Here is a 26,252-nt window from a genome sequence, read left to right as displayed (position 1 = left end):
AAGAGTGTGTCTCATTGAGCATATTCTCTTTCCTTTTGGCTCCCAACATTCATGTGTGCATACAATGCCTTCAGAGAATAAATGACCGTGCTTCCTGCAAGCCCAGGCTGCAGGAACCTGCAAGGGTTACCAGTAAATCCAGAGTACTGGCAAGCACATTCACAGCAAATGGTGCTACAGGCTGGGGTGGAAGTAGAAGGAAGCATCTCTCAGCAGTCTGGCTGATGTGAGCCAGATTTCCAAGTCAAATACAGAGGAGACAAACTTTACCAGGATTCTCGTACCATTCCTTATCCATTATAAAACTGTCAAACAAATAAGGATCCTACTGGCAAAAACATCCTTCACTACTTGACCCCAAATTCATTATGAGACTCAGATCCATCCTCTGTATTATGTGGGGTAGGAGTCTCACAGGAAAAAAATGCTGCAGTATGAGATCTTGTTATCAAGGGTCAAACCACACATCTGCAACTCTGGTTATGTTTCTGTGTTTTCCAGCACTTGAGTGGTCGACCTTGCAATTTTAATAGTTTTTGCTGCAGATAGTTTAGTATCTAATGTCTGAATAAATGCAACCCTGTTTTATCAAAAGAGAAACAAACAACTTTTTTTTTAAAAGTAAGATTGCTCCCAGTAGTCAACACTCCTAGACAACACTAATGATCCCCAAATCCCTGAATAACCTAGGATGTAAAATGGTTTTCACAGAAAACTGAAAGGAGAACAGACCAACCAGTACTGCTTAAAAACTTTTGTATAACGTTACTCATGTGCTAAAATATAATGTCCAAGTTCTCAAAAGATTATTTAGAGACTTCAGCTAATTCAAGCACACAATTTTGTTACCCAGGTTTGCCTGTATTCTCAAAATAGGAAAGTCAATGCACAATTGACCATTAAGCCTAGAGCCTGCAAGTAAGTCTGAACATGAGTATTTCTAGTGAAATCAACATGTGTATTTATATCCATAAAGCCAAGTGTGTGCCTGTAACTCTACAAGATAAAGGAGATGGTCAATGGTTAAGGTACTATATATATTCACATACATTACTATCTGCATTTAAGAACAAGATCTCATGACAATCTTGGTTTTCCAAGATAATCTGTAGGAAACCAAGAAAAATAAAAAGTAAGACCAGTTAGTAAATTTTTTGGTTAATTGCGTATGCAAGAGTGCATCAAAGCAAAAAGCAAATATCATACAGTGAGTCTTTACCAGTATAGATTTTTATTTCTCTTCAAAATAAGGGAGTTTGTTTAGATTTAAAATACTTCAGTAAATACCTAAAACAAATGTACACTTCATTAGAACTTCTGATAAGTAAGGGCAGTTCTTGAGGCCTGAAAATGTGTGAGAGAATACAAGAAAATATAAAATTGCGTTAGCAAAATACAGTAATGGATCTTTACAAGAGGGAACACACATGTTATTTTAACTAAGTCGATCAGGTAACATGCTGTAACAGCTTTCCACTTAGAAACATGTGCCTATAAACATAATCTGCAACCTGGATTCCAAGAAAAAGTCACTACTGAATAACTCAAGGCTCGAATGTCCAAGAAAAAAAAATCAATTTCAAGCTGTGTTTTTCCATTGAACAAATCTTCCCTTTTTCCATAAAGTATTGATTTTTAATTTTAATAGATTACTACATATCATAAAATCACTATATAACATTCTCTTACTTTTCAAGAGTCAACTCAGTTTGTAGCCACAATGGAAGTTATTTTATATGCAAACAGTAAAATGTCTTATAAAAAAATATTTATTTATTGCATCTAGAGGAAAAAAAAAAGAAAAAAAAAGAAAAAAAAAAAGAAAGAAAGAAAACACAGTCTGTCTAATTGCCAAACAGTCCTTCCTTCCCTTTCCTTCCCTCCTCTGGTTTGCTTTTTCCAGAACTATCAAAAGACCCTGGAGTTTTTTGTGATCTAGACAACCAAAGACAATTAGTCAGCATGGGATCAAGATGCACAGTATTTGATTAAACCCACATAGTTCTCAAACAAATTATAAGGATAAAAAAATGTGGTCTGTTATTGTGTCCATTTCCAAAGGACAGCTCACAAGGCTTCCTCCTCACGTAAAAACTGGAACACAGCTGAGAAGTCTTTCAGGGAATAACCTTTTGCACACATCATCCTGTAGATCTGATGTGCCTGGGATCCCAGAGGTACTGGTGTCTTCGTGTTGGTGGCAGAAATCTGGGCCAAGCCAAGATCCTGTGGGAAGGGAAAAGAGAGAGGAAGAGGGCAGAGACGAACAACAGAAGGAAAGAAAAAAAGTCAGAGGAGAAACAACAAGGATATAAATAACTGTGTACATATTATAGGTTATTTGGCTTCTATTGTGAAGAGAACTCTACTGCCAACAAATACAATACTCCAGCCATACAATTTCAGTCCTAGAAGAAGGGAGCCTTGTTTAGTATCTCATCTTTGAACAGTAAACCAATGTTACTCAACAGAAAAACCACAAACTTTGCAAGGGATGTAACCTCCTTCCAGATGGGAGGAATTTCAAGATTCTAGATCACTTCTCACCAGTAGCAAGACTCAAAATCTTCTTTTCTCACTTTGTCTTGTTATCTCCAAAACTAAAACTTCCCTGGGTATTGACTTAAGCATTTCACAAAGGTCCTAATGATATAATTTTCTTGTTTGGGCAAAAGGACATATTTCTTTCTAAAAAAAAAGGTTAAATAGTCAAGCAGGAGGGATCTGAATAACAACAAAATTGTGATCAGTTAATAGCAAAATAAGAGGCATAGTCCACTTTGTGAATATGAATGATTTGCAACCTAACTGGATGGATGCACTGAAGAATTCCTCAGGGGGCTGTTCTGGGTCTGCTACAACTCAGTTTTCTTTAATGACTGAAGATAAAGGGATAACAGAGAATAATTCTACTGTATTTTTAACCACCAAATTTGGGGCAAAAAAACAGGAGAGAAGGTTGCAAAAACGATGAATTTGAAACCTGTCCTCCAAGAGTCTTTGGTCAACTATAGCTATAATCTGAAATAAATAGGAGAGAACTCAAAGTACCAGGTACTGAGACTAACCATAGTGAGCTAGAAACAGTGAGCTGCAGCAGCATGCTGGACAGAAATGACAAGCTAGGCTGGATGATGCCTTAGAATTCTAAGCTGAATCAGAATGAAACCAATCAAAGCAGGAAAAGCTAACAAGGACATGGATATATATAAACAGATTTCTTAGTATAAGTCTGAAAGTAATATCTGCACTCAAGGTTGCCTTGATAAGGTCTTGCTAGAGAAGTCATTTTTGTGATCCATATTTCAAGTTGCAAAAGAACCTCTCAAGTGTTACTAGGAAGTGCCTGGAATTTCTGTCCATCCAGGACTATGGTGCTTTATAGTATTTGCTATGGTTTTATGCTTTTTGAAATAACAAATCCTTGATACAGAAGAGCTGAGAGACTGTAGTACTGCTGAGAGCACCTTTGGCTTCTCAGGGATGACTTACAAGACAGGTCTTTACTTTCGGTGTGTCTGGATTGGAATTAGCACAAGGAATTTCAAGATCTTACTCTACTCTCTAAATGTCACTTCAATCTGTAAATCGGCTCTATTAAAGGTCATTCTGATACAAATCAGAATTATAGTTACTCTTCCTATTACCTTTGAATGACTTCAAGATCTAGGAAAATGGGGAAAACACACGTACTAGATGTCACAGGATCCAAAATATTCTTCATCTGCATCAGGGCAGTTCAGTCCTTCCTGTCCATTCTGTTGAAAAGACTGATGACCTGACAAATCTAGGAGCAGTTACTTTAACCTCACCTACAATAAGATATTCCAGGGCATACTCCCAGCCTGTTCTAAACTTGCTTTGTGGAAACTGTTGCCATGTTATCCATTTGAATGACAGAAGCTTAAAATTATGTCCTGAAATAACAGAATTCCAAGCTAGTGAAAGTGCTCACTCTTGGTAATGGTGATCATAATCTACTTCTCTCTGAAGAAGCATTCACAGAAGCAATCCCTGAAAATTCTAAATAGACTGCTAGCACCAATACAATTTCATAAAGCAGGTCCATTCACTTCAATAGTGAAATTCTGGCTCCACGGTGGTTGAAATATGGGACAACATCTCAATAATTAAATGGACAAGGATTCCTGACTCCAAAGAGCAGGAAGGTTGTTTTGGCTTTTTAAATATCATTCTATAAATTAGAGTTTTGAAGGAAAAAAATTGCAAAATTTAAGTAAAACTTATCTTTATCCTCAGGTTGTGAAGTATTTTTCACCTTTTCTCTTGAGGCTGATTTCCTGAGTGAAATAGTACAAAACAGCTCTGAAAGAAATCTGTGCTTTGCTGACCTTTTTGCAAAAGTAAAAGTCAGACCATAGTTTATGGCTCCTCTCATACTATTTTGGAACTAACATCATCTTCCAAAAGTCTCCTGTACCAACTCTTCTAACCACTTTTTCCTCAGGTTGGAATAGGGAAACAGATTCTCTTTCAGAATTTGCTTCCTTTGGAAATACCTGGTTCCTCACATGCATTTTGCAGTTGATGTAAATGAAACTGCCACTCAGAATAAAGCTCAAAGGCTGTCTTGACATGAGTCAAGGATAGCATGATATAAATCTGGCTCTTCTCAGGCTTCAAAGACGACATTTAATTAGCAACTGTGCTGTGAATGAAAGACAGAATTTCTGGCCTGCAATGTCTTGGGCACAAAGACAGCAACGAGAAGTAAACTAGATTTTTAAAATGCAAAACCTTTAGATCAGGTTTTACATTAAGCTGACTAAATTCTATGTTTCAATATCAGATTTCAAGAGTGAAGAGCTTTTCAGAGGTGTTTGACAAACTTTTCTGTCCCAGCTATTTAACACCAATTGCTGAAAAAATATTTTAAGAAAGCCTTTGACTTCGGCCATACCTGAGAGGTAACTCATAACTTGAAGTTTGGCAGCTGTGTTTAGTGATTGAGTTCCAGAGTCATGCTTAGATATTCTCACTGAATAGTATTTTTTTTTCAGCCACAGTGTTGTAACTACCTTTTTCTCCCTTGAATATAGCTTTTCTTTTTTCTAAAGTGGCAAAAGCATGCTCTCTATTCCCCAGAAATAAAGTCCCCATCACAAACAATTCAAAAATTACATGATATGACACATACCAGGATGAAATGTAAAGTAGGAAGAACCTTTTCACAGTGTCTTAAAAGAGGTCACTACTGCAGCAAATACTCTGAACATGATCTGCTGTCTTGGCTATTACTCATTCAAGTAATCTGTCTATAGAATAACATAGCATTGCTCAAGAGGTATGAGAGGAATGTATTATCTTAGACCCACTCTGGACAGAATTTGGCTAATTCCATTGGCTGTGCACATGCACCAATTGACATAAATCAACTGCAAAATGACAGGAACAGTACCAGTAGGCAGGTATTATGTACAGTAACTACATCACTGTGGAGATTTGTGTGATATGGTTTATCACCAGCTCTGAGAATGCTTCTTTTAGTTTTAAGTGCTTAATTTCCACTATATGTGGAAGAGCTGAAAAGGGCCAGAACACCTAACCAGTTGAAAGCACTCATAAACTGGTATGTCTAAAACCTGTCCTGTATGAATTCAAATACCTCCCTCAGGACAGTGTGCCCATGAAACTAACATTGTGTGAAATTATTTCTTGCACTTACATACTTAGACAACAGATCTCTTCCAGGGCTGGTTTTATAATTTATCTTAAGCAATCATTGCTAAATGCAGATGTAGTTCAAGTGTCAGAGGTCCATAGCTCCTTTGTCCAACTGTGTGTCTTCATCAGTGGGATGCAGGGCTCAGACCTCCTTCCCTATTTTCCTCTGGCCTCTAAATGCTCTTTTTCCTGACCACAGAGTGACTCAGGACAGTGCTTTTCCTAGAAAAGCCAAGAGCATGGCAGTTAAGTGCACTCTCCTGGGATGGGACAGCTGTAGATTTCAACTCCTCATGCTGAGAAGGACCTAAAACCCAGATCTCCCACTTAGTGGACAAGTAATTTAGATTACTAGGTTATTACTCCTAAGAAGCCCTACTTCTGCCACCAACAAAGGACAATTCAGGAGAGCTGACAGATCCCTGCAGAAAATTGGTCTGTGGGGGTGTGTGTTGAAACCTGTCTCCTTTCTGCATTCCAAATGGCCTTAGGCAGAAAGACAAGCACATGAGCAGTTGGCTCAGCAAGGGACAGGATGCTAGAGGGCACGTCCTGTACCAAAGTTTAAGGTATCTGAAGAAACTGGGCCCAAAATCTCAGGTGCTTATGCCATTATTTACAGCTGATCCGGTCACCTGGATTTCCCCAAATTGCTCTCCAGTTTAAGCAGCTAAATTCTAAAGCAGACATGCAAGAGGTCTTACATGATTTGGCCAATGCTCGCCATACACAAAAGTCCATAGTGACTGCCAGATTAAGGCAGACTTCATAAAGATTGCATATCATCTCACTGAGTGGCTCAGCAGCAATAGTTGCTAGAAAGAGGCTGGAGGCTAAAGGAAAAAAACACCCTAAACAATTAATTAATTCAGAGCTACAGTAAGAGGTTGAGTTCTCCCGTAATCATAAATTTTCCCTGAGAAGATGTTTGCTCAAAGCCCAGAAAGAAGCAACTGTACATACTTTACATGCAATGTTATGTACCTTAGCCATGAGTGTTGTTCCAAAGCCTCCTTGATAATTATTAGCAGATGGGACTCCTTCCATCACTCCAGGAACAGGGTTGTATGTGTCGCTTGACCAACAGCGACCTGAGCTCATATTTAGGATTTTGGCCAGCAGCTTTGGGTCAAGGCCTAATCTGTCAAAGGTCAAGGAAGAGAAGTGTTAATGTCAAAATGCACAAGATATGGGTGACTCGTTTTATATCTTAGGACCCTACCATCATTTCTCTCCCTTTATTTTAAGTCATGAAAAATGACAGAGTATTGATACTGGGGGTAGGGATGTCGTATCTTAAATTAAAGAGCATCAATCCACCATTTAAACAGTAGGTTTTCACAGCTTTTTTTCTTTTTCACTAAGCAAATCTTCCTCACCTTGCAATTTCAAAAGTGCAAGCAAAATAAAGGCCCTCTGAGGAAAGCACTTCCCTCATATTTCAATTACTCAAAAGCATTCTCTGTTCTGCTATCTACTAGGTCACATACTTGTGTTCTTTATATCAAAATTATATTCTCCAAAGCTGAACAAAGCAAAAAATCCACAAGCAGGTATGGCAGCATGAAAGTACTTGTGTGATGTGTTTGTATGTGAATGCTTTTGGTGTAAGCAAGATAATGCAAATGATACTGATGTAACAACTTGAATTAAAATGCTATAATTCTCAAAAAATATTGCTATTGTATACTTCTGTATATTCTTTGTGTTGCTACTATATTAAATCTTCAGTATATACTGCTACTTATGAGGCAAGTCTGCCTCTCACTGTGACATTTGTTATCTATTTGCAAACATACATTATTGTTCTGGGTCAACTGTTGATAAGGTTGCTGATCCTGATAAAGCAAAGCTTGTCTAGGTAGAAACATCATTTGTTCTATGACCAAGCTGATGGCATCAAATGCTGTTCCATGTAGACCCTGAAGGTTCTTCAACATTATAGAAAATTAACCCTCTTATAAATTCATAGTTTTGCTGATGTAATTTTACACCACTTGCATTTATACCAATGACAAGCAGCAGCAGCAGCTTATCTGGCCATGAAAAAAAAAAAAGAAAGCAAAGGGATTATCTCCATAAACAATCCAAGATGGGAAAAGGAAATTTTAAAAGGGATGCATGACAACCTTTTTTAAAGTTTTGTTTTACAGAACTCAGCACTCTTTATTAGCTCTTACACCACAACCTTTTTGCAGATCTCCACAGACATGGTGATCCTAACACCACTACCAGGCACTGTACCACTCAACTGATTTGTTGATGAAAAAAGCTTAGCACTAATGGAATAGTTGCTAAAATTTATTACTATTTATTCAAGTAGGCATTTTGGATTTGAAAAACTACATTTAAGGCAGTGGGCTACACAGCATGGTTTTTGTTCCCATAACGGCGTGTGTCTCACTGCTCTCCAATTGCAAAGCAAGATCACTTTCTGTACCACAAATGGAGCTTTTTAGCATTACTGCTATAACTTGATGCAGCAGCCCCTGGAATTCAATGTGAAGTCTCCTGCTGGCCTGAGTGGAATCAGGCTTTATTTTCCCCATTTTTTCAGAGCTGTCTGACTCAACTGAATGCTCTCAACAGTCATTTATCTTAAAAACAAAACAAAACAGTAAAAATATTTCCCAGCACCAGTCTTTTTTCACAGTATTTTAACTGCACTTTTATCTTGTATAGTGCATCACAGTCTTCATTAAGAACCATTCTGAATAACTGTGTTAATTTTTGTCATTCAAAAAACCCCTGCACTGGGAGCAGACACTGCCTGAGACTCCAAGTACACAGAGGTAGGTTTTTTGGCCAAAACAAATCTCTTGGCTTGTTTGCTTCCTTATCATTGTTACATCCAGATCAGTATTTTTAGCAATGCAGGGCCTGCTTTTGCTCTATCTAGCTGCCTGCAGAGGCCCATAATTATAGCTGTGAGTGTGTCACAAGACAGAGAGCTTATTATTTCAAAATGCATATAACCCTCCTCAAAAACAGTGTTCTCACAGCGTTCCAACTACCTCTCTGTGAAAGTATACTTTAGAAGATATATGTGTATTATACAGACATGTGAAATATTGTCTGCAGTAGATCTGGCATATTTTTGCTCCAGGAAAAGAAAAAGGAAAATAATGTCAATTTAAATCCTTGCTTCTTCAAACTTCGTTGCTCTTAAACATCATGCAGATTCTCTTCAGGAGACCTGAACCTATTTTTTTTTCCCCCTCCTTTGCAGCAAGTGTATCATTAATAAGAGCAAGTTAGAAGTGCTTTGCATTTCATCTTTCTGAGGATTCATCCACTGGTGCATATATAACTGACAGTTAAAATTAGACATATATTAAAATCAGTTACTGAAGAAGTCCTCTGTCTTCCACTGTGCCCAAAGCTTGTAATGGTCTGAAACCAGCTAGAATATACAGTAATTGTCATTCAGTGAGAGTCTATCCCAGGAAGTCATGCTTCAGTGGAGAAGACTGAGTTTCCATTTGAAATCAACAAATTAATCCAAGACAGGTATCTGAAAGGGCAAGTTTAATAGGAAGCAGCTACTGGGCTCTCAACCATGATAAAATGTTATTGCTGTTTCCCTGTAAATTGGCTGGGAACATATGATACTCTCTGCATAAGAGCTCCAGTGCTGTTCAGGAGATATACTGCTCAAGCTATCAAAATGATGACAGTCTGCCAGTCCCCATAACAACTCGCCATTGGATGTGGCAAGAGCTCGTGCATGCGCGTGTGAATTTACAATTACCAAAACGTTCTTCTCCCTTACAAGCAGAAAAGAAGTCTGTGTATTAACTGTATTCATATTAGAGCAAAACCGATTCCTCCCCTCAAATCAATGCTTCTTCAATAACATTCCTAATGAACTGAACAGCAGCAATTCAGGAACAGACACACATACCAAAAAGAAATAGTTAAAATGGGATCCTTTTGAGACACCGCTCAAAACTTAAGCTTTGCTGAGCTTTGATAAAACAACTTACTTTTCACACACTCCTCCAAGAGCTCAGACTGGAGCAGACAGAAAAACTGAAATGGCATCTAACAAGAAAGATATGTCCTGGTCTCATTTTAAGATGTAACAGCTGAAGTAGCTTAACTGTTGAGAATTTTCCATCTCAAGGTGCTTTGGATAAATACCATACGAAGTTGCAAATATTCAAGCAGATCTTTGAGACCTTTAACCACAGCTAAAAATTACTTTGCCGTTGGTGTTTTAGACAAGATAGGTGCTTTTAGGTGTCACTACTAACCCTCACAAGAATTAGGTATAGCCCCATGCTGAAGACAGCAGAGCCACGGTGCTCTTGGAGGAATTCCTTATCAAGGCACTCTCTAAAATTTGCAGTGGGGGTGTGCCCAGGGTTACTTAGCCCTCAGCCTGCAGCACACACTCTCCTCTACATTGTTGACTTCTCTTTCTGCTCACCTCTTCCATCTACAGCCCAGGGGTGCTCACAATAACCTCACCTAGAGACCAAAACTATGCTTGGACTTGACATCAGAGGGTAAAGTTCTTTTACTGTCTTTCCATTTTATGTATCTAAAAAAGCAAGCAGGCACAAATCTATATACAGTAAAATTAATAGGAGCTCTATTTGGAGTTTTTGACTGAAAGCTGGGTGCCACAACAGTCCCCTAGAGATGGCTTTCTCAGTTGTCTGAAGTACAAAAGTGATCCTGCACTGAGGTTATTGCCACAGAGCCCTTATTGCTCTCCTAGTTTCTTACATGCCAACCTTACTGCGCAGCCTTGCCGCATCCCGTGTTAGCACACGAGCCGTTCCCCGAGCCTGTGCTGACAGTTCCTGAAGGTAAATCAAACTGCCTGACAGGCAACAACTTTCACCTGGCCTAAACACAAACCAGGTATTATCAATATTTCATTTCTCAGCTTTATTTAGCTGGTATTAGACATTGTTACACTGGCACTCCGAGCTCAGTAAAAGAAAGTTACCGGCACTGAAACCAGCAGCAAAAAAGGAAAACAAGTCTCTGGCTGTGGACAGAATCACTTAATGTTTTTATTTCTCCTTTTGAAGTTTACATGTATTCTTATGTGTTGGTTTGCCACAGTAAGTCACTAAAGTATTTTGCAACATACACATTTCCCACAAAATAGCAGACGCTATTAAAGATTTTTCTATAGAGAAGTTGCACTGTCATGACAGGAAAAACAAGAAAATAGAAATGAAAGGTTTATTCACTTCCAGAACATCTGCCACACTTTCTAACTTCCAGTAGCAACATTCATAAAGCACCAGGAAATTAATGGGGGAAAAAAGTAAAAAAAAAAGAAAGAAAACAAGCATTTAAGTACTCCCAGCTCAGGATGGATTTCTTTTTTCAAATTAGTTATGGAATTTAAACCAAATCACTACCAGAGAAAATGGACATCTTCACTAGCAGATTAGTAAATGAAAGTTATGTTAGAGTAAAATAGAAAAGCAAGTGGAATATAAATGCAAAAATCACATAACAATGTTGCTGGTTTTTCTGGGAGTTTATTGTGGAATTTTTGCTCATTAGTATCAGTTTTCCTTCCTACTCACCTAATTCTATTTGCTACTTATGTTTAAGTTTGGAAGAATTCTACAATTTCAAATTTAAAATAAATAGATGAAATTAATAAAACAGTAACTCTTCTTCAGAAAAGGAAAACTTAGGCTGCATGATTTATGAAAAATCCAGGTAAGAAGTGGTTTATTAATAGAAACAATACTATACTGTTCTAAAGACTTAAGTTCAGAGTAAATATTGGTTTCTGGGAGGTGCTGTAATATGACTTTCTAGTTACTGTAGTTCAGGCATCAAAATTTTTAATAATTAATTATCCAAAGTCCCTAAAAATAAAGATTTGAATGGTGCAGCAGACATACACAATGTATAACACAAAGATGTTTTATATTCTATCTAACAGTAAAGAACACGTCTAAGATCCACAATTCCAGTTACAAATTCTTTAGATTTTCAGCATCCTTTACCATTAGTAGGTAATATCTAATAAATCAAATTCAGCTTCCTACATTATCTAGACTAGGCAGCCACTCTATCGTGTGAATTCTAGATTTGAAAAAAAAAAACCCCAACAACCTAATAAATTTATTGATATAGCAAAACTTTTAATAATTAAAATTTTAACTGTTAACTTGCACATTAGGAAATTGTACACACCAAAAGTGGAAAGCTGTTACTCTATGCACAAGTCATCTTCTCCAGGATTTAAATTACAGAACATTAAAATCAATGCAAAGGTTCTAAATTACTTCATAAGGCTTTAAATTATTGCCTGTGTCTTCAACCTTGTGCAGTTTTGGACTAAATGAGATTCTGCTCCCTGTATAATTCAGGTTACCATCAGCACATTTCTTCCACAATAAAAACAGTTCCCTCTTGATTAACATGATTGTAGGGTAGGAAGGTTTGTATATTGCCACTTTCAGACTGAATTTTCACTCACAAATACTGAATACAAGTTTAGCCAGAATTTAAGCTGGAGAAGGTTAAAATGAAAATTCTAAAGACCTTCAAGCTGCAGACATCAACTTGTTCTGCATGTGGCTTAGACAGCCAGAATATCTGTCTCCCAAACCTCTTGATTTTATTTTCTCTTCAATTTTAACTCTAATAATTCTTACAAATGTAGGCAAAAATATAATGAAAAAATCACTTGCATATACTTTATTAAGTGAACCATGACTTTAAACAGAACCTGATGAAAGCTTTACACTACACTGGATTACAATAGTTGCACACAATGGTACTGTTTTTATTATGGCTTGATGCAGACATGCTTCAGTATCTTACAGACTCTCAATTTTAAAATGTAAATGGTACAGGATATTGATAAACCAATTAGCACTGATGCAAAGCAAATTCCTCTTTCATCTCAATTACAACATGACAACTTAATAGGTCAAGATAGTCTAACATCTGAGACAAGGGCAATTCAATAAAACAACTGCATCTTGATATGGTAATTAAGAGGAAATGTGAATCCATTACATTGCCTCGTGTATGTGTGCCCATGTAGGCATTCTTTTTTATTTATTTAAACATTTGATGCCCTCTTGTTGTTTTTATAATGTACCAAATCCACATGAGCACACAGTCTAAAGACCAGTTGGTAAGTATCTACAGTATCTGCAGTTTTAGCAAGTCAGTTTTAAGGCTGCAACTGTGCAGATAAATAATTCATGAAAAGCCTGTAAAAGATACACAATTGCAAGTTAATCTCTTCAAACACAGGGCTTCTCTGTGTATGAACTTGCAAATTATTTATATCTGGCTAAGAAAATTTAGCAAGGTTCAAATACTGTGATACTGAACTGGTACTTGTATGCACTCTATTGGAAGACAAAACAAAATCTCAAAGCAAAATAAATAGATACAACTGGAAAGGTAAAAATTGTGCTGTTTGAATATACTGGCACTCACAAGTCAGGTGTATCACCTGCTTGAAAACAAAGGGTACTCCTAGCATTGGCAAGAGTTGAGGGGAGCACACTCCAGCTTTTTGATAAAGTAGGAGTTCTGGCAATCAGGACAAACTGCAGTAGTAAAGTCGAACAGGAAGGTAGATGCTCTTTTTTATGCTTTGATCTTAATTTGATATACACACTGTACTATAAGTTTTACTTTACCATATGTTTCAGAACAATTTAACTAAGTAAACAAAGGCAACAATAGCCATATGGGAGTGTAATACTCTGAATACACTGTACATTAGCTTAGAATACAAACAGAAAAGTTACCTCTACATTACCTCTGCATGTTTATAATGCAAGACAAACATTAATGTGCATTGCACTACAGCAGAACAAACAAATTCTTAACTTCAGATGCAGAATACAAGAATTTACATAGCTAATGCATGAGCATATTCCTGATCTGAAGAGCCCTACTTTAGTTAAATAATCCCTTCAGCAAGTTAATGGCTTTATATGGGAATTTCTGGCAACAGTTTATCTAAGCCACCTAACCATCATCTCAGTGAAAGTCAACCATAAACCACAAAAACTGATAATACAGAAAAAACTTCAATACAAAAATCAAACAAACCTGATTCCAAGATTCATAGCTTCAGCAGTTCCAATCATGCTGATTGCTAAAAGCATATTGTTGCAGATCTTTGCAGCCTGAAAAGAAGATACAGTGGCAATCAGTTCCTGCATTTTTACAGACCTAATATTTACTAATCTTCTTTAACTAGGTCTGGGACAGTATGATAATATGTTCTGACAGCTCTCTTCTAAAGCTAGCAACAGTAGGCACAGATCTACAACAGTGAGTCAGTGAAAGCTGCTCTTTGGTTGCTCAACAGATCAGGAAATACTGTTTTTTCTTAGCACGGTAGCTCAGTTAGTATCAAGTAGGGACTCTGTCCTTAAGAACATTCAGTAAATTTAAATTTAGAAGAAATAAAATTAACATCTCTGACCTCTAAGAAATATAATCTTGACAAGCCAACATGGAGAAGCACCAGGTCAGATGTTTTGATGCTAAGCTATACAATACCATGGAGAAGAGTGCCATGAGGTTATTTTATAAACTCATGGTTGGAGACAAGTAAATAAGCAAACAACTGCAAAGATATATGGTCATACATCTAGTTCTGGAATAAAAGAGTAGGTATCATTAAAGAAAAACAGAGCAACTAAAATAAGACTAAGATAACCAGTAATTCCTCAGGAAGCTTTACCTGTCCAGTTCCAACCTCTCCACAGTAGATCACATTAGAACCCATGCACGTCAGCAACTCTTTGGCAGCATCAAATTCTTGTTCCGCTCCACCTACCATGAAAGTAAGGTTTCCAGCTCGAGCAGCTCCAACACCTGAATCAAGACAACACTGCATTTTTAAAAAAAAATAATGAAATAAATTATCTTATCGGTAAAGGTCTGATGATGTAAAATATATGTGCTTGATACTTCACTTATGATGAAATTCTCAAAGTCTATATAAGTCTTCCTATAGTCTCAGTACTTATAGGATCAGATGTCTTAATTCTCAAACATTTCATTAAGTTAAGCCACCTTATCTTTCAGACATACTGGTGGATAAACAATTCACAAGGCTTACTAGAAACTGGCAATGTTATTCTTCATAGTGGCATATGAAGGATCAACTCTTCCTGCAACTTTGCACCTCACAAAATTCACTGCATCTGAATTACCAAATAAAATTTCTGTTTTGTCAAACTGCTCCTTGTGTATGAGCACTGACAAACAATTGCTCAAAATTAACTGCACTTATCGGCTTTTCTAAACCTAGGCTGATTTTTATCAGTGCTTCTTGATATTCAATTGAACACCTAAAAGATACGTGCATATAAAACCAAGCCTTGTGAATCTCTGCAGTTTATTATGCTTCTAATCTGAAGCAAAATTCTACTCTAACTTGAGAAACTTTGAGCTTAAGTTAAAAACTTAAACTTAGCACACATGCAACTGCGTAAAGAATTATGTAAAAAGCAATGTGAAAATTATTCAGATGTACACAAATACTCTGTTCCCAGCTTTATTCCTGTAAGTCAGTCCTGTTTTTACCACTGGTCAGTAAGTACACACCATAGTTCTTTGATTATACAGTTCCCAAGCACAAAATCAGTATCTGTGGTATTTATCACTTCCATGAAATATTCTGTTTTTTAAAAGAAGCCTAATTCTATATGACTTACTCATACATCCTTAATCTCTTCATCCCCAACATTTAATGCATAGAACAGTTAGAAAAATGTGTCCCAAACACACAAAGCTTTTTCACTATTTTTCACTTCAGCAAGAAGCACAACCATTATAAGTTTTCTGTGCTATGCATCAAGCTTTGGCCTGTTAGGATGTAAAGCTGCAGATAACGACCTATTTTAAAATTAAATGTGGTCAATTAGGTACAGTGTTCTTACAAACAGAGTATCTAAGAGAAAGTTTGTTCATCCACGTGGCAGACTGCTCTCTTTCTACAGTAAGTCAGGATGCTCTCTAGCTATGGTTCACAGTTGTCACCACTGAGCTACCATAACACACATTAATAAATATTTTTATTGAAATAGTTTCCAGAGTGTAACTGGAACTGCCTTCACTGAGCTAGGTGTTGTGTAGTGACAAATGAAAACGCACTCCTAAAAAGCTTACCAAACCCTGCAATCTAGCCTCAAACAGCAAAAATACTATTCTGTTAGAAATATATCCCACTTAAACAGGACATTTCTGATTTCCTCATTCCCCATTGCTAAATGAAATTATGCAATAAGAAATAATAGAAACAGAATATAATAAGGCCATAACTAAGCCATCAGGTGAACCAGGCTTGTGCACAGAAAGTTCTGATGAAGTGGGCAACCACAGCAGGCTAATCAGAGCTCCTGTCAACTTAAAGCCCTAAATCTATGTAAGTGCTGTACCACAATTAAAGAATGAAGTGGTCAGTATTGAACTTCCTTTCTGATATCAAGGACAGAAACTATGCACTCACTCTGAGGAATTTTCGTTGCTTTTCCATCAAAATTTCAATTGATATACTGTCTCTGTGTGTTTATGTCTACAAATACCCCTCCCTGTATCTGTCAAGCATTTACCTCCTTCATTCCGCCTTCCAACCTGCACCATCTTTTGAATTCATAGAATAATTTCAGACAACACTGACAGATCAAGGCCTCAAAAATAGTAAGTATCTACCAATTATGTGAAAGTAGGCAACAGCAGGAAGAGGCTTACACTGATGGAATGGGTTAATCAACCTAAAATCACAGAATTGTTGGGGTTGGAAGGGACCTCAGGATCACAAAGGTGCACTCCTCTGCCTGAGCAAGATCAGCTGGTGCAGGTTGCCCAGTGCTGTGTCCAGTTGGCTTCTGAATGTCTCCAAATACAGAGACTCCACAGCTTCTTTAGGTACCCCTTTCAAGTGTTTTACTACCCTAAGAGTAAAAAAGTGTTTTATTATGTTTCAGATGGAATTTTATGTGCTTTCATTTATGCTCATTGCCTCCCGTCCTGTCACTACGCACTACTGAGAAGAGTCTGGCTCGCTCCACTTTCTGCCATCAGGTTTTCATACACATTGACAAGATCCCCCCCGATCCCTCCAAGTCTTCTCTTTGTGCTAAACCATCTCAGCTCTCTCAGTCTCCCCTCATGTGAAAGATGCTCCAGTCACTTCATCATCTTCCTGGCCCTTAGCTGCATTCATTCCAGTAAATTAATTTCTTTGGCAAGTCCAGAGCAACCGGAGCATCTAGAGGAACTCAGACCCACAGCTTTCAAAAAAATAAAAATCAGTCAACATGTACACATCACTGGTGCTCCTAGAACATCATTGTTGAGGTATTGAAATATCTACAGGGGTTAAGATCTTCCTGCTCAGGTTGAGAGCCACCCTATTTGCAGCCAATCCTTCATCTCACTTGAACAACTCCTCCCAGGAAAACTCACAGGAACTAAGCTAAGAGTAAAGCCTAGATTTACAGCTGGCACAAACATGTCACTGTCATCTTCTTGGCTACCGATTTACTATGTACATGACCACAAAGATTGTTACATTAATAAACACAAAGATTTTAATTCTGTTCCTCTAGCTATTTTTATTCAAACCACATAATGGCCTTTACCACTGAATCCTGTGATCTGACCTGCAGCAAATTAAGTAGACAATTTAAGTCAAAGCTTACAAACAAAATCCAGTACTATCCATCATAGGTCAATAGCCTTGTATCTAGATTACAGACTGCTAAATAGCTTCAGAGAGTCATTTATTAGAGCAAAATTAATGCTGACAATAGTTTTCAGCTGGTTAATCTTCTGACAGCTGCACTCTCTCACTTGTTCAAACACTTACATTTCAAGTAGAAAAAATAAATTAGTTAAGTAGAAAAAAAAAAAGAGCAATTTGCTGTATAATGTAGAAGGCTTGGAAAATTCTCTTTTTAAAAACAAAAAACCTGTCTACTTCATGGTTAGATTTATCAGCTACGGTCCTTTCCAACTATCAGCTATTTTATCAGAATTAAACAAGCAACACAGCAAATCTATAACACTGGCAATTAAAAAAAATAATTAAAAAATGACAGAAAGTCTAGGAGTACAAGAACTTCTTCAGCTAAAAATAGAAATAAAAAATAATTAGAGAAGACAGCACAATCACAGATTACATACCAACAGTACAGGCCAGTAAAGTATTATTAGCCTCTAACAACACTAAAGAGAGCAAGGGAGAAAGCAGAGCAGCTAATGTAACTTTTAAATCCTAATGATTACTTTTAATTATTTGATTTTTTTAAAGACTTCTTACCACCTAAGATAGTGCTCTAGGTACGACTGCTGACTAGGGCAGAACGTTCTTTATAACCTTTCATTTCCTTTCTAAAATATAAAAAGCCTCTTCTCATCCTCAGGAAATGTCCTCTGAGAAACTGTGTTTGTGATTAGCATGTATAAGATTTCTTCTGCTGCAAAGCAAAATTTCAGGATGCCATGGCTGCAGCCCTACACTGGGTTTCTCTAGGACAACCTCCACACACCTCTGTGAAGAATCCTTTAAGTAGGTCACACCAGAAGATCCCAGAGTACCTCCAAGTCATTAGGTCATGAAACCATCCCAGTGCCATAAACTGACAGGAAAAGGTTTGTGGATAAATATGCTAACAGATCTGGCTAGTGAAGTGGCATGCAAAAAAAATTAATCCGGGAGAAAGCAGGGTGAGAAATTTTATAGTAGAACCGCAGTATGGAATACCCAGTTGAAGATGAGTTTCTCATTCAGGTAATAGAAGGCTGTGAACAAAAATCTGAAATATTAAATTCCTTTATCAGAAGGCGTACGTTAAGAACTGCTCTTCAAAGCATCCTGTGGCATCTGGTTGAGTTATTTGTGGGGCAAGGATTAGTTACATGCATATGCTTCTCACTTTGATTGCTAATGGATTGCTCAGTGAACCTGGTGCAGAGCATCAAGATTTCAGAATTTTAGATGAAAATGTGAGCAGAAGCTTAGGAGCCTCCATATAACCATATATATATATATATATATGTACCCATATAAAGACAACTGATCACAGCTGTCCTGGGAGAGTTTGGAGATGGTCTCAACTTTTCTTCTCCAAGCAGCCTAGTTCAGAAGCCACCCTGTCCTTCCATACTGACTTTTTGTTGCTCGTGACAAGAGCATTTAACATCTTGGAAGAAGTGCTGCAATTTGCCGTTGTTATTTCCAGTTTTAAAAAAAGGTCTTACAACTATAGCTACATCAGAAAAATGTTTTGGTTTCAACCAGTTTGCTTATTAGAAGAATACAATTTAATAGAAAAAAATTCAGTGAATACTAATTCAGTGATACTAAGTGAAAGTATCTTTTTTTGGTTTCAGTTTTATTACATTTCCATGAAAAAAGCAGAGTGCAGATGAGTTAGAAAGAAGTGACATTATAAAGCTTTGCAATACAGCACCATCACAGCAGTGATGCTGAAAACAGTTCCACTGCTGAAAACAAAGAGCACCCAAGCATATTCCCTGTGACAAAATACTTAACCCGTTGTTGCATTGCAGTTGCAGATAAAAGAAATTGTTTCTCACAAAGTTGAGAAGAAAAATTTAACCACTGTGGATATAGCGGCTACAGAGACTCCAAAGGATGGGTCAAAGATGAGGGCCATAATGTCAAGAAAGTTAGGCAAAACTCATATATTTTGTTATTTCCTATTCAATGGGAGTCCATAGTGCAATTTTAGCTACTAATTTTGTGATCAAAACTAGATTAAAAAAATAAACAAGAGCAGTGCTAGTGTTTTAATTCTCGGTCCTGCTTTAGAGCATCATACTCCCAAACCTAAGAGTTGAGGCTTTGCCTGTTAACTTTCAGGAAGTGCAAGGAAACACTGATCCTTTATTCCAGTATTCTTGCAAAAATGCAGCTGAAGTGACTGTTGTTGCCTGAAACAAGTAGCTTCTTGTCATGTTTACTCTATTTCAGGTAGGCTGAACTTGGGAGCCTGTATCGGTACATCTTGTGTATGTGTGAGTGTTTTAAAAGAATTATGCTCTTCTTTTTACGTACCTCCCAGCTCACATGAAATACTGTGTCCTTTGTAACTTGCAAAAAGTTAAACCAAGATACACAACGAAAGATTAACTGAAAAGGTTACTATTGTCTTGCTACGAATACAAATCCAAAACAAATTAAAAGGCATATATAGGCAAAACAGGCAAATCCCTACCAAAAATAAAAGCAGAATATTTTAAATCATACTGTAAATTTAAACTAACCACTCAGAGACTCTAACTCAGAGTTATTTTAAAAAATATAAGCAGGAGATGATTTTTTTCTACTTGCCTCATAGAGAGTATCTGCCATTCTCAATCTATTTCCAGGGAACAAGTAAATAGAACAGTGTCAGAAAAAAACCTCTGTGACACAACACACCTCAAAGGGCTGGTGTTTCTCCCTGTTATAAAAATCTGCATCAGAGCTAGACCTATGAAGCTATTCTGCTGCTGTATAACTATAACACAGTAAATCACTTAATTTGCTCAAAAGAACTTAAATGTTTTAACCAGTCTGCCATCAGCAGAGATAAAGAAGAGGGCCGATGGGACCGGGCTGCAATGTGAGCCGTCTTTAAAATGCAATTGTTCTAATCATTTTCTACAGATGCAGCCTCACAAGGGGCTGCTGTCACAGGGACCATTTACGACTCGTTATGGTGTCTCTATTGTTTACCAGGGACATTCGCTAAAAAGGCGACAGCTGGGATGGAAAGCTGCTCCTCAACGAACAATATAATCCCGTGAAAGTAATCAACAAATTTAAGGGTGTTAATTAACTTTACACTTTATCATGTTCAATTAGTTGTCCTTTCTCAAAAAGATTGCCGTGCACAATCGGTTTAGAGCGTGCCATGTTTGATTTGTAAGTGATCACTGTTCCTGTTTCAAAGTCCATGTCAGATGTTCTCCTGGGTTTTGGTGACACAGATGAATGGCTCCGCACATGTTAGGGGGTGATCTGGTTTAACATAAACCAGCATAACATAACCCCTTGTTAACGTATCGCTGGCCTTTCCAGAGCAAGAACAGCAACACCCGTGCACGCACACGTATGTGCACAAAAGCCCCGCGGCAGCAACACACAAGCAACGAGTCAAAGTTTAGTTTTTGCTGAAACGCAAAGACACAAATAAATGGGCAATTTTTCATCATTATATCTCAAAGCAAGACTTGTCTTTGAGGGGCACGCTTGGGATCATTTCTTCCCAGCAAGATCCCTAGTTCCGCTGCATTATGCTCTGTGCACAAGCGCCTTTGTACGTTTTACATAATGCTCGCTGCCTCTCCTAATGGCAGCTGAGCAAGCGTGGGGTAGATGTGCTAAGTTCTTACATATATAAAATTCTTTGGTGGCTTTGAATGTATGCCCCCACTGCATTTATAACGTCAGGGATTCTAGAAAAAAAGTTTAATTATTCTATTCGTAAAACTTGCCATTTTCCCTTTAATGCACCCAATCCCTGCTTGCTAATGGGACAAGCGAGAACGTACTTGGAAATGCACCTTAATGAAACTCATTGCTGCTTCTCTCTTCTGTTAAGAGTTTTGCATCACCATACCTCATAAATTAGTGATGTTAGAACAAAAATGGAAATGGAGATCCAGGTCAGTGCTTTGAAGGTTTATACCACGAGTACTCAACATTTCTCCAGACAAAAGCACACTTAAGGATGTGAAAGTATCTCTTTTACAGCACAGTCCAATTACACAATTTGTTAAATCACGGCTGTGCAGAGGAAAAAGCCTAGTGGATTTTTATTCTGCAGCAACAGGCAAATTAAATACACATTATCATCATTATTTAAACAGTTACAATGTACGTAAAAACAAACTGAAAAAAAAAAACCAACCACAAACCAAAACAAAATAAAAATGCTAAGAAAGCCCAATGGAAAAGTTGTTATCTCTGAAAGCTAATAATGAACTAGGTTAAATATTTAAGAGGAAATTATAGACTATATCAGAAATAGCTGAAACCACAAAACAAAGCAGCAGAAAACATTAGTTTTCTACTAGAAAGAAGATCTGCAGGGAGAAGGGAAGCGGTCGATAGATCCTTAAATTGGACGCAATAGCTGTTCTATCCCAAGTTGGCAGCTGCTACATTTGCAGACCTGGTTCATTATTTACCCATAATGACCATCAAGCTCCAGTCAAAGTCAGATCACAACAACTGTCAGCAGCTCTTTTAATTAGCCTTGTTTGAATTCAGATAAATATCACAATGGCCCAGCTTCTGCTGAAAAAGCAACAGACGACTGCAAGGAATAAGCTGCACTGGCTTCCTAATAAACAGTATTATGTAGAAGTCCGAAGAACAAAAGTTTATTTTTTTTTTTAATTGAGGAAGAGGTGGTGATGTGCACAGTATTATTTTTCCCTCACACGATATTCATATCATGACCTACAATTCCTGGTTTCGGGCAAATCCACGCATCTCAAATGCCAACTCAAAGCGTTACTCCACAATATAAAAGGTAAACTTTTAGAGGTGGTTTACAGGTACTAAATTAATACCTAATCTCTATGAAAACATATGTTTTCAAAACAACAATCTGAATTAAGGAATGCACATATTAACAGGATTATCCTCTCTCCTAATTTATCTCCTTCTGTTTGTTTATCCTCAGGGAACATAATCTTCTGTTGCATCAAACCACTCTCATTCTCCCTGTGTCAGCAGCAGAATAATAATTCCCTCCTCCTCCTCCACCCCTGCCTCCCACAAGCACAAGCAAGAATGAAGACGAGTGGATCAGACTGTGTGCATCAGCATTAATGCTCCATGTAGCTATTTTCCTAGCAATAGCAGAAACTGAAAGAAAGATGCAAGAGAGGTGTGCAATATGCTACCTGTTCTGGATAGCCCAGCATGAGAGGGAATAATTAAACAGATTTTTCCTCCTAGAACAATATGAAGGAAGAAGATGCAGCTAGAGAATTGGTTAACAGCCTTTTTTTTAGCACTTCCTTGGCTGTCATGGTTGGGTCTCTATTTTGCTAGGAGCTGTCTGAAGACAAAAGACAGCACCAAGCTCTCTACTCCCACATGGCAATCAGAAAAACGTTGCTGTACATGCAAAGATCCTTGGGGGGCCTCAAGGAGAACATGGTTAGGGATTTACATGAATCATGAGGATACAAGCATATAAACAATAGGCATGTACATGTGTTATGGTAGCAGAGGATATCCCTTTTGGGTACAGGAAAAAAACCTGTAAATATAATCAGAAACTGAAGGTAGAAGGCACTGTAGCTAGAAGGATAAAGAACCTATTAAACAAAACAGGCAAAACGGTGATGAGAAGCTGTATACTTTTAAGGGAAGCCCTGAGTGGAATTCTGCAGAGATTAGTACTTGAACTTGGCTGTGAATGCTGGAATAAGAATCTTCAATCTGATTTAGATGTATTAAAGAACGATGCCAAAATACAGAAAAGACTATGCCCTCTCAATAAATCATGCAAAAACTGAGTAGTAGCCATTGTTAAGGCAGCTTAAAATGAAGGGAATGCACCAGGAAAATTTTATGAGACGGTATTAAGTAGCAACCAATGCCTCCAAAAGGATTAGCCAAAGAAAGTTGCAAAAGGCAAATACACACAAAAGAAACTTTTACTTCTGCAACAGAAGTACAAGCTGAAAGGCCAGATGAGATCTTTCTGTCTGCAGCAGGCTTTTTAAAAACATTACATGTAGTTTCAGTCGCTGCAATGTCTAAGAGAAATAGCAAAGCACCTGAAAAGCTACCAAGTAGAGAGGTTAACAGCATTTAAACAAGAAAGGAAATAAAATACGACTGATTAAATTATTTGCTTATTTTTAATACTCAAAATACTGTATCAAAAACCTTTTAAAGCAGTAGCTCATGCCATTAATTTCTCTCATTCCCTGCCTGTAGTTCACCATAAAAAGTCCTAGACAACAGAAAAAGCCCTTAGGTGTTCTTGCTGAAGTATATGATTTAGCTCTTCTTTACTCATCTGTAATACTTAGATATATGTTCTAAACCTCATTTGGAGTTGCAGACCTATACAGAAATACTAAAACTTAACAACAGTTGCAGGTATCTGCAGTTGTAGACCAGCAAAACTAACTATATAGAGCTTAGCACAGTTCAAAACACGTATTTCATTTTTTTATCCAAAAACTAGCAAGAAGGCTGGACAGCCAGTGAAGAACAGGAGCAGCATATTCCATGTATCCAAAATACCAAAGCTGCAAAGCAGATTTCAGGACAGTCCAAATGTAAAGCACATAGCACTCAGCTATCTGGTTAACCATTGGTTAACTATAACCCAATACAAGAGAAGTATTAAATACGAGAGAAAAAAACAAACTTCCTCTTCTTGCCCAGCACTACTCTTTAAATTTCTGGACTTTTAGGGGAAGTCCTAAAACATGCACACAGCTTTTCAACTGCATGTGCCACTGTTAACCCACCACACAACTAAGACTCAGCATAGAGGCTTTAGCACAATCTTGCCTGGATGAGGCTTTGGTTCATATTTCATCTCAATCACATACTATAAAAAGCAAAGTATAATTTTTGTCTGGTATTAGAAAGGTGACAGAGCTGCATATTTAACACCCACTGAGGTCACCACAACACCACTTTCTTCAGAAGCTCCCCCTCTATGCAGATGATCAGCAACCAGAAAATAGGCTGTGGTGGGACTAGAGGAGAAAAAGCTCAAAAGGATAAACATTTATAATGTCCCCTTAGAAAAAGAGAAGGTAAAATCCCAGAAAAGCTGTTTTATCTTCTCTAACTAGAATCCACAGACAATAGCACAATGAACAACATCATCAAACTCCCAAAAGCTTAAGATTTGTGTGAGACAGCACAAGCAACAAACGAAACCAACAGTCCATCTTGGCATTGCAGCTTTTCATTTCATCTGATTTGACTGAGCAATATTGACCAACAAAACCAGACATGTGGCCAACCTTGCGGAGCTCTTAAAAATTACAAAAAGCAGTAAATTTGCAGATTTTGCTAGGGACTTTCAAGTCCCTGGCTGGAAAGTATGAAATAATCAGGCATGCTTACCTTAACTCCACAGCAAAACATAAGTATGCCTACACAGCACTGTGGAATAGATATGTAATAGCTGAAATCCTTTTATTATGCCAGAAAACCATGAACCTTCTTCAAAGGAAGAATAAACCAGGAATTTTTAATATTATTGTTTACACATTTCTTCAGTATTAGTACAAATGTAACAATATAAAAAAACTAACCAAACAATTGAAACACTTGAGCCCTTTATGATTTGCCTCACCATGTTACCCTCATACAGGCACCCAAACCCAACAAAACACTCTAGCTTGATTTGATTATTTTGCTGAATAATGAAGGCATTAAGCATATTACTAAAAAAATATAAAAAAATCACAACGAGATGCGCATTTAAACTTAATGACTCAACAGGAACTGCTTCAAGTGTTCTGCTTAACAGGTTTATTTCTTAGAAAGACAGCTTCAAAAGCCTAAAGTCAAGCAGGTAAATTTCTGTCGCTTCCCCTTATATGGGAAAATAAAAATATGGTAAACACAGATAAAGCAAACAAAAGGAATTAAAATGGGGTGGAACAACAAAGCATGCCTATTCCTAAGAATTTCTGATTTATCTAAGAGCTGAAGATGTAGCACTGTCATATGGAAACTGCAAGCAGTAGGGACACATCAGAAACAGGGTAACAGGGTTAGGACGAGATTTGACTCAATGATCTTGAAGGTCTTTTCCAGCCTGTGCAATTTTATGATTCTATATTTACATTCAAAGCATTTGAAAAGAATTAAAATAAAATCACATCACATGGCCGAAAAGAAGTGTCAGGTAATTTTAAAATAAATCCATCTCCAGTACTTTCTGCTGGAGAGTTGCCCAACTGTGAGTTTTAATTTTACCTGTTCTGCATGTTTATGACATGACAAGTGATACAGCCTTACCAACTAAAATCAGAAGGAAATCAAACAGGACTGAAGACTGCACCAAACATTTCTGAATGAACTTTTGAACCTTGTCCCTTAAGGTGTCATCAGTGGCATAAGCCCAAGAATTTTTTTGGTAATGTAAACCACCATCAGAGTGTACTGCTTCAGATACGTCTGTCCTCTCTGCAAGGGCTTTGGCACTGAATCATAACTCTGGATACAGTAAACAGCCCATGCACTCTATCTTTCAGCTTCTCCCTTAAAATATATGCTTATTGCTAAGTATGCCTAACTCTATATCCACAAAGTAATGAAGCATTTTCTGCTGCCCAGTTTTGGCATATTCACAGTCGATTCTCAAAGTTTTTATTCAGCACAGAAGAGGCAAAGAAGTATAATAATGCAAGATGACAACAATTGCTAGAAAAGCATCTTAAACTGGAAAGATACAGAGTGTCCATTTGGAATCCTTTTGTTACAAGGCCTTTCCCAGTTCTATTTCCTGTTTATGGATCCTCTGCTCAGAATTCTATTGTTACTCCTCTGCAAAGCAGATAGCACATCTCTTTTACAGAAGTAGATC

At 37.4% G+C, this 26,252-nt stretch overlaps 1 protein-coding gene across 3 annotated transcripts in view; it reads right to left on the bottom strand.

Annotated features, from left to right (window-relative positions):
* Positions 1-1,214: 1,214 nt before the first annotated feature.
* Positions 1,215-26,252, bottom strand: part of HIBADH (3-hydroxyisobutyrate dehydrogenase) — an 83,040-nt gene continuing 58,002 nt past the window's right edge. For all 3 annotated transcript variants that reach the window (XM_071735624.1, XM_071735623.1, XM_071735625.1), the window contains 4 exons: positions 14,390-14,523; positions 13,750-13,826; positions 6,670-6,826; positions 1,215-2,226 (listed from right to left, as the gene is read on the bottom strand). In XM_071735624.1, the coding sequence (XP_071591725.1) occupies positions 2,068-2,226; positions 6,670-6,826; positions 13,750-13,826; positions 14,390-14,523 (527 nt within the window). In that variant the 3' untranslated portion in view covers positions 1,215-2,067. The remainder of the gene's footprint in view (positions 2,227-6,669; positions 6,827-13,749; positions 13,827-14,389; positions 14,524-26,252) is intronic.

Source organism: Heliangelus exortis, chromosome 2 (genome assembly GCF_036169615.1).
Source record: "Heliangelus exortis chromosome 2, bHelExo1.hap1, whole genome shotgun sequence".
NCBI classification, from domain to species: domain Eukaryota; kingdom Metazoa; phylum Chordata; class Aves; order Apodiformes; family Trochilidae; genus Heliangelus; species Heliangelus exortis.
This window is presented reverse-complemented; position numbering and strand designations above follow the sequence as displayed.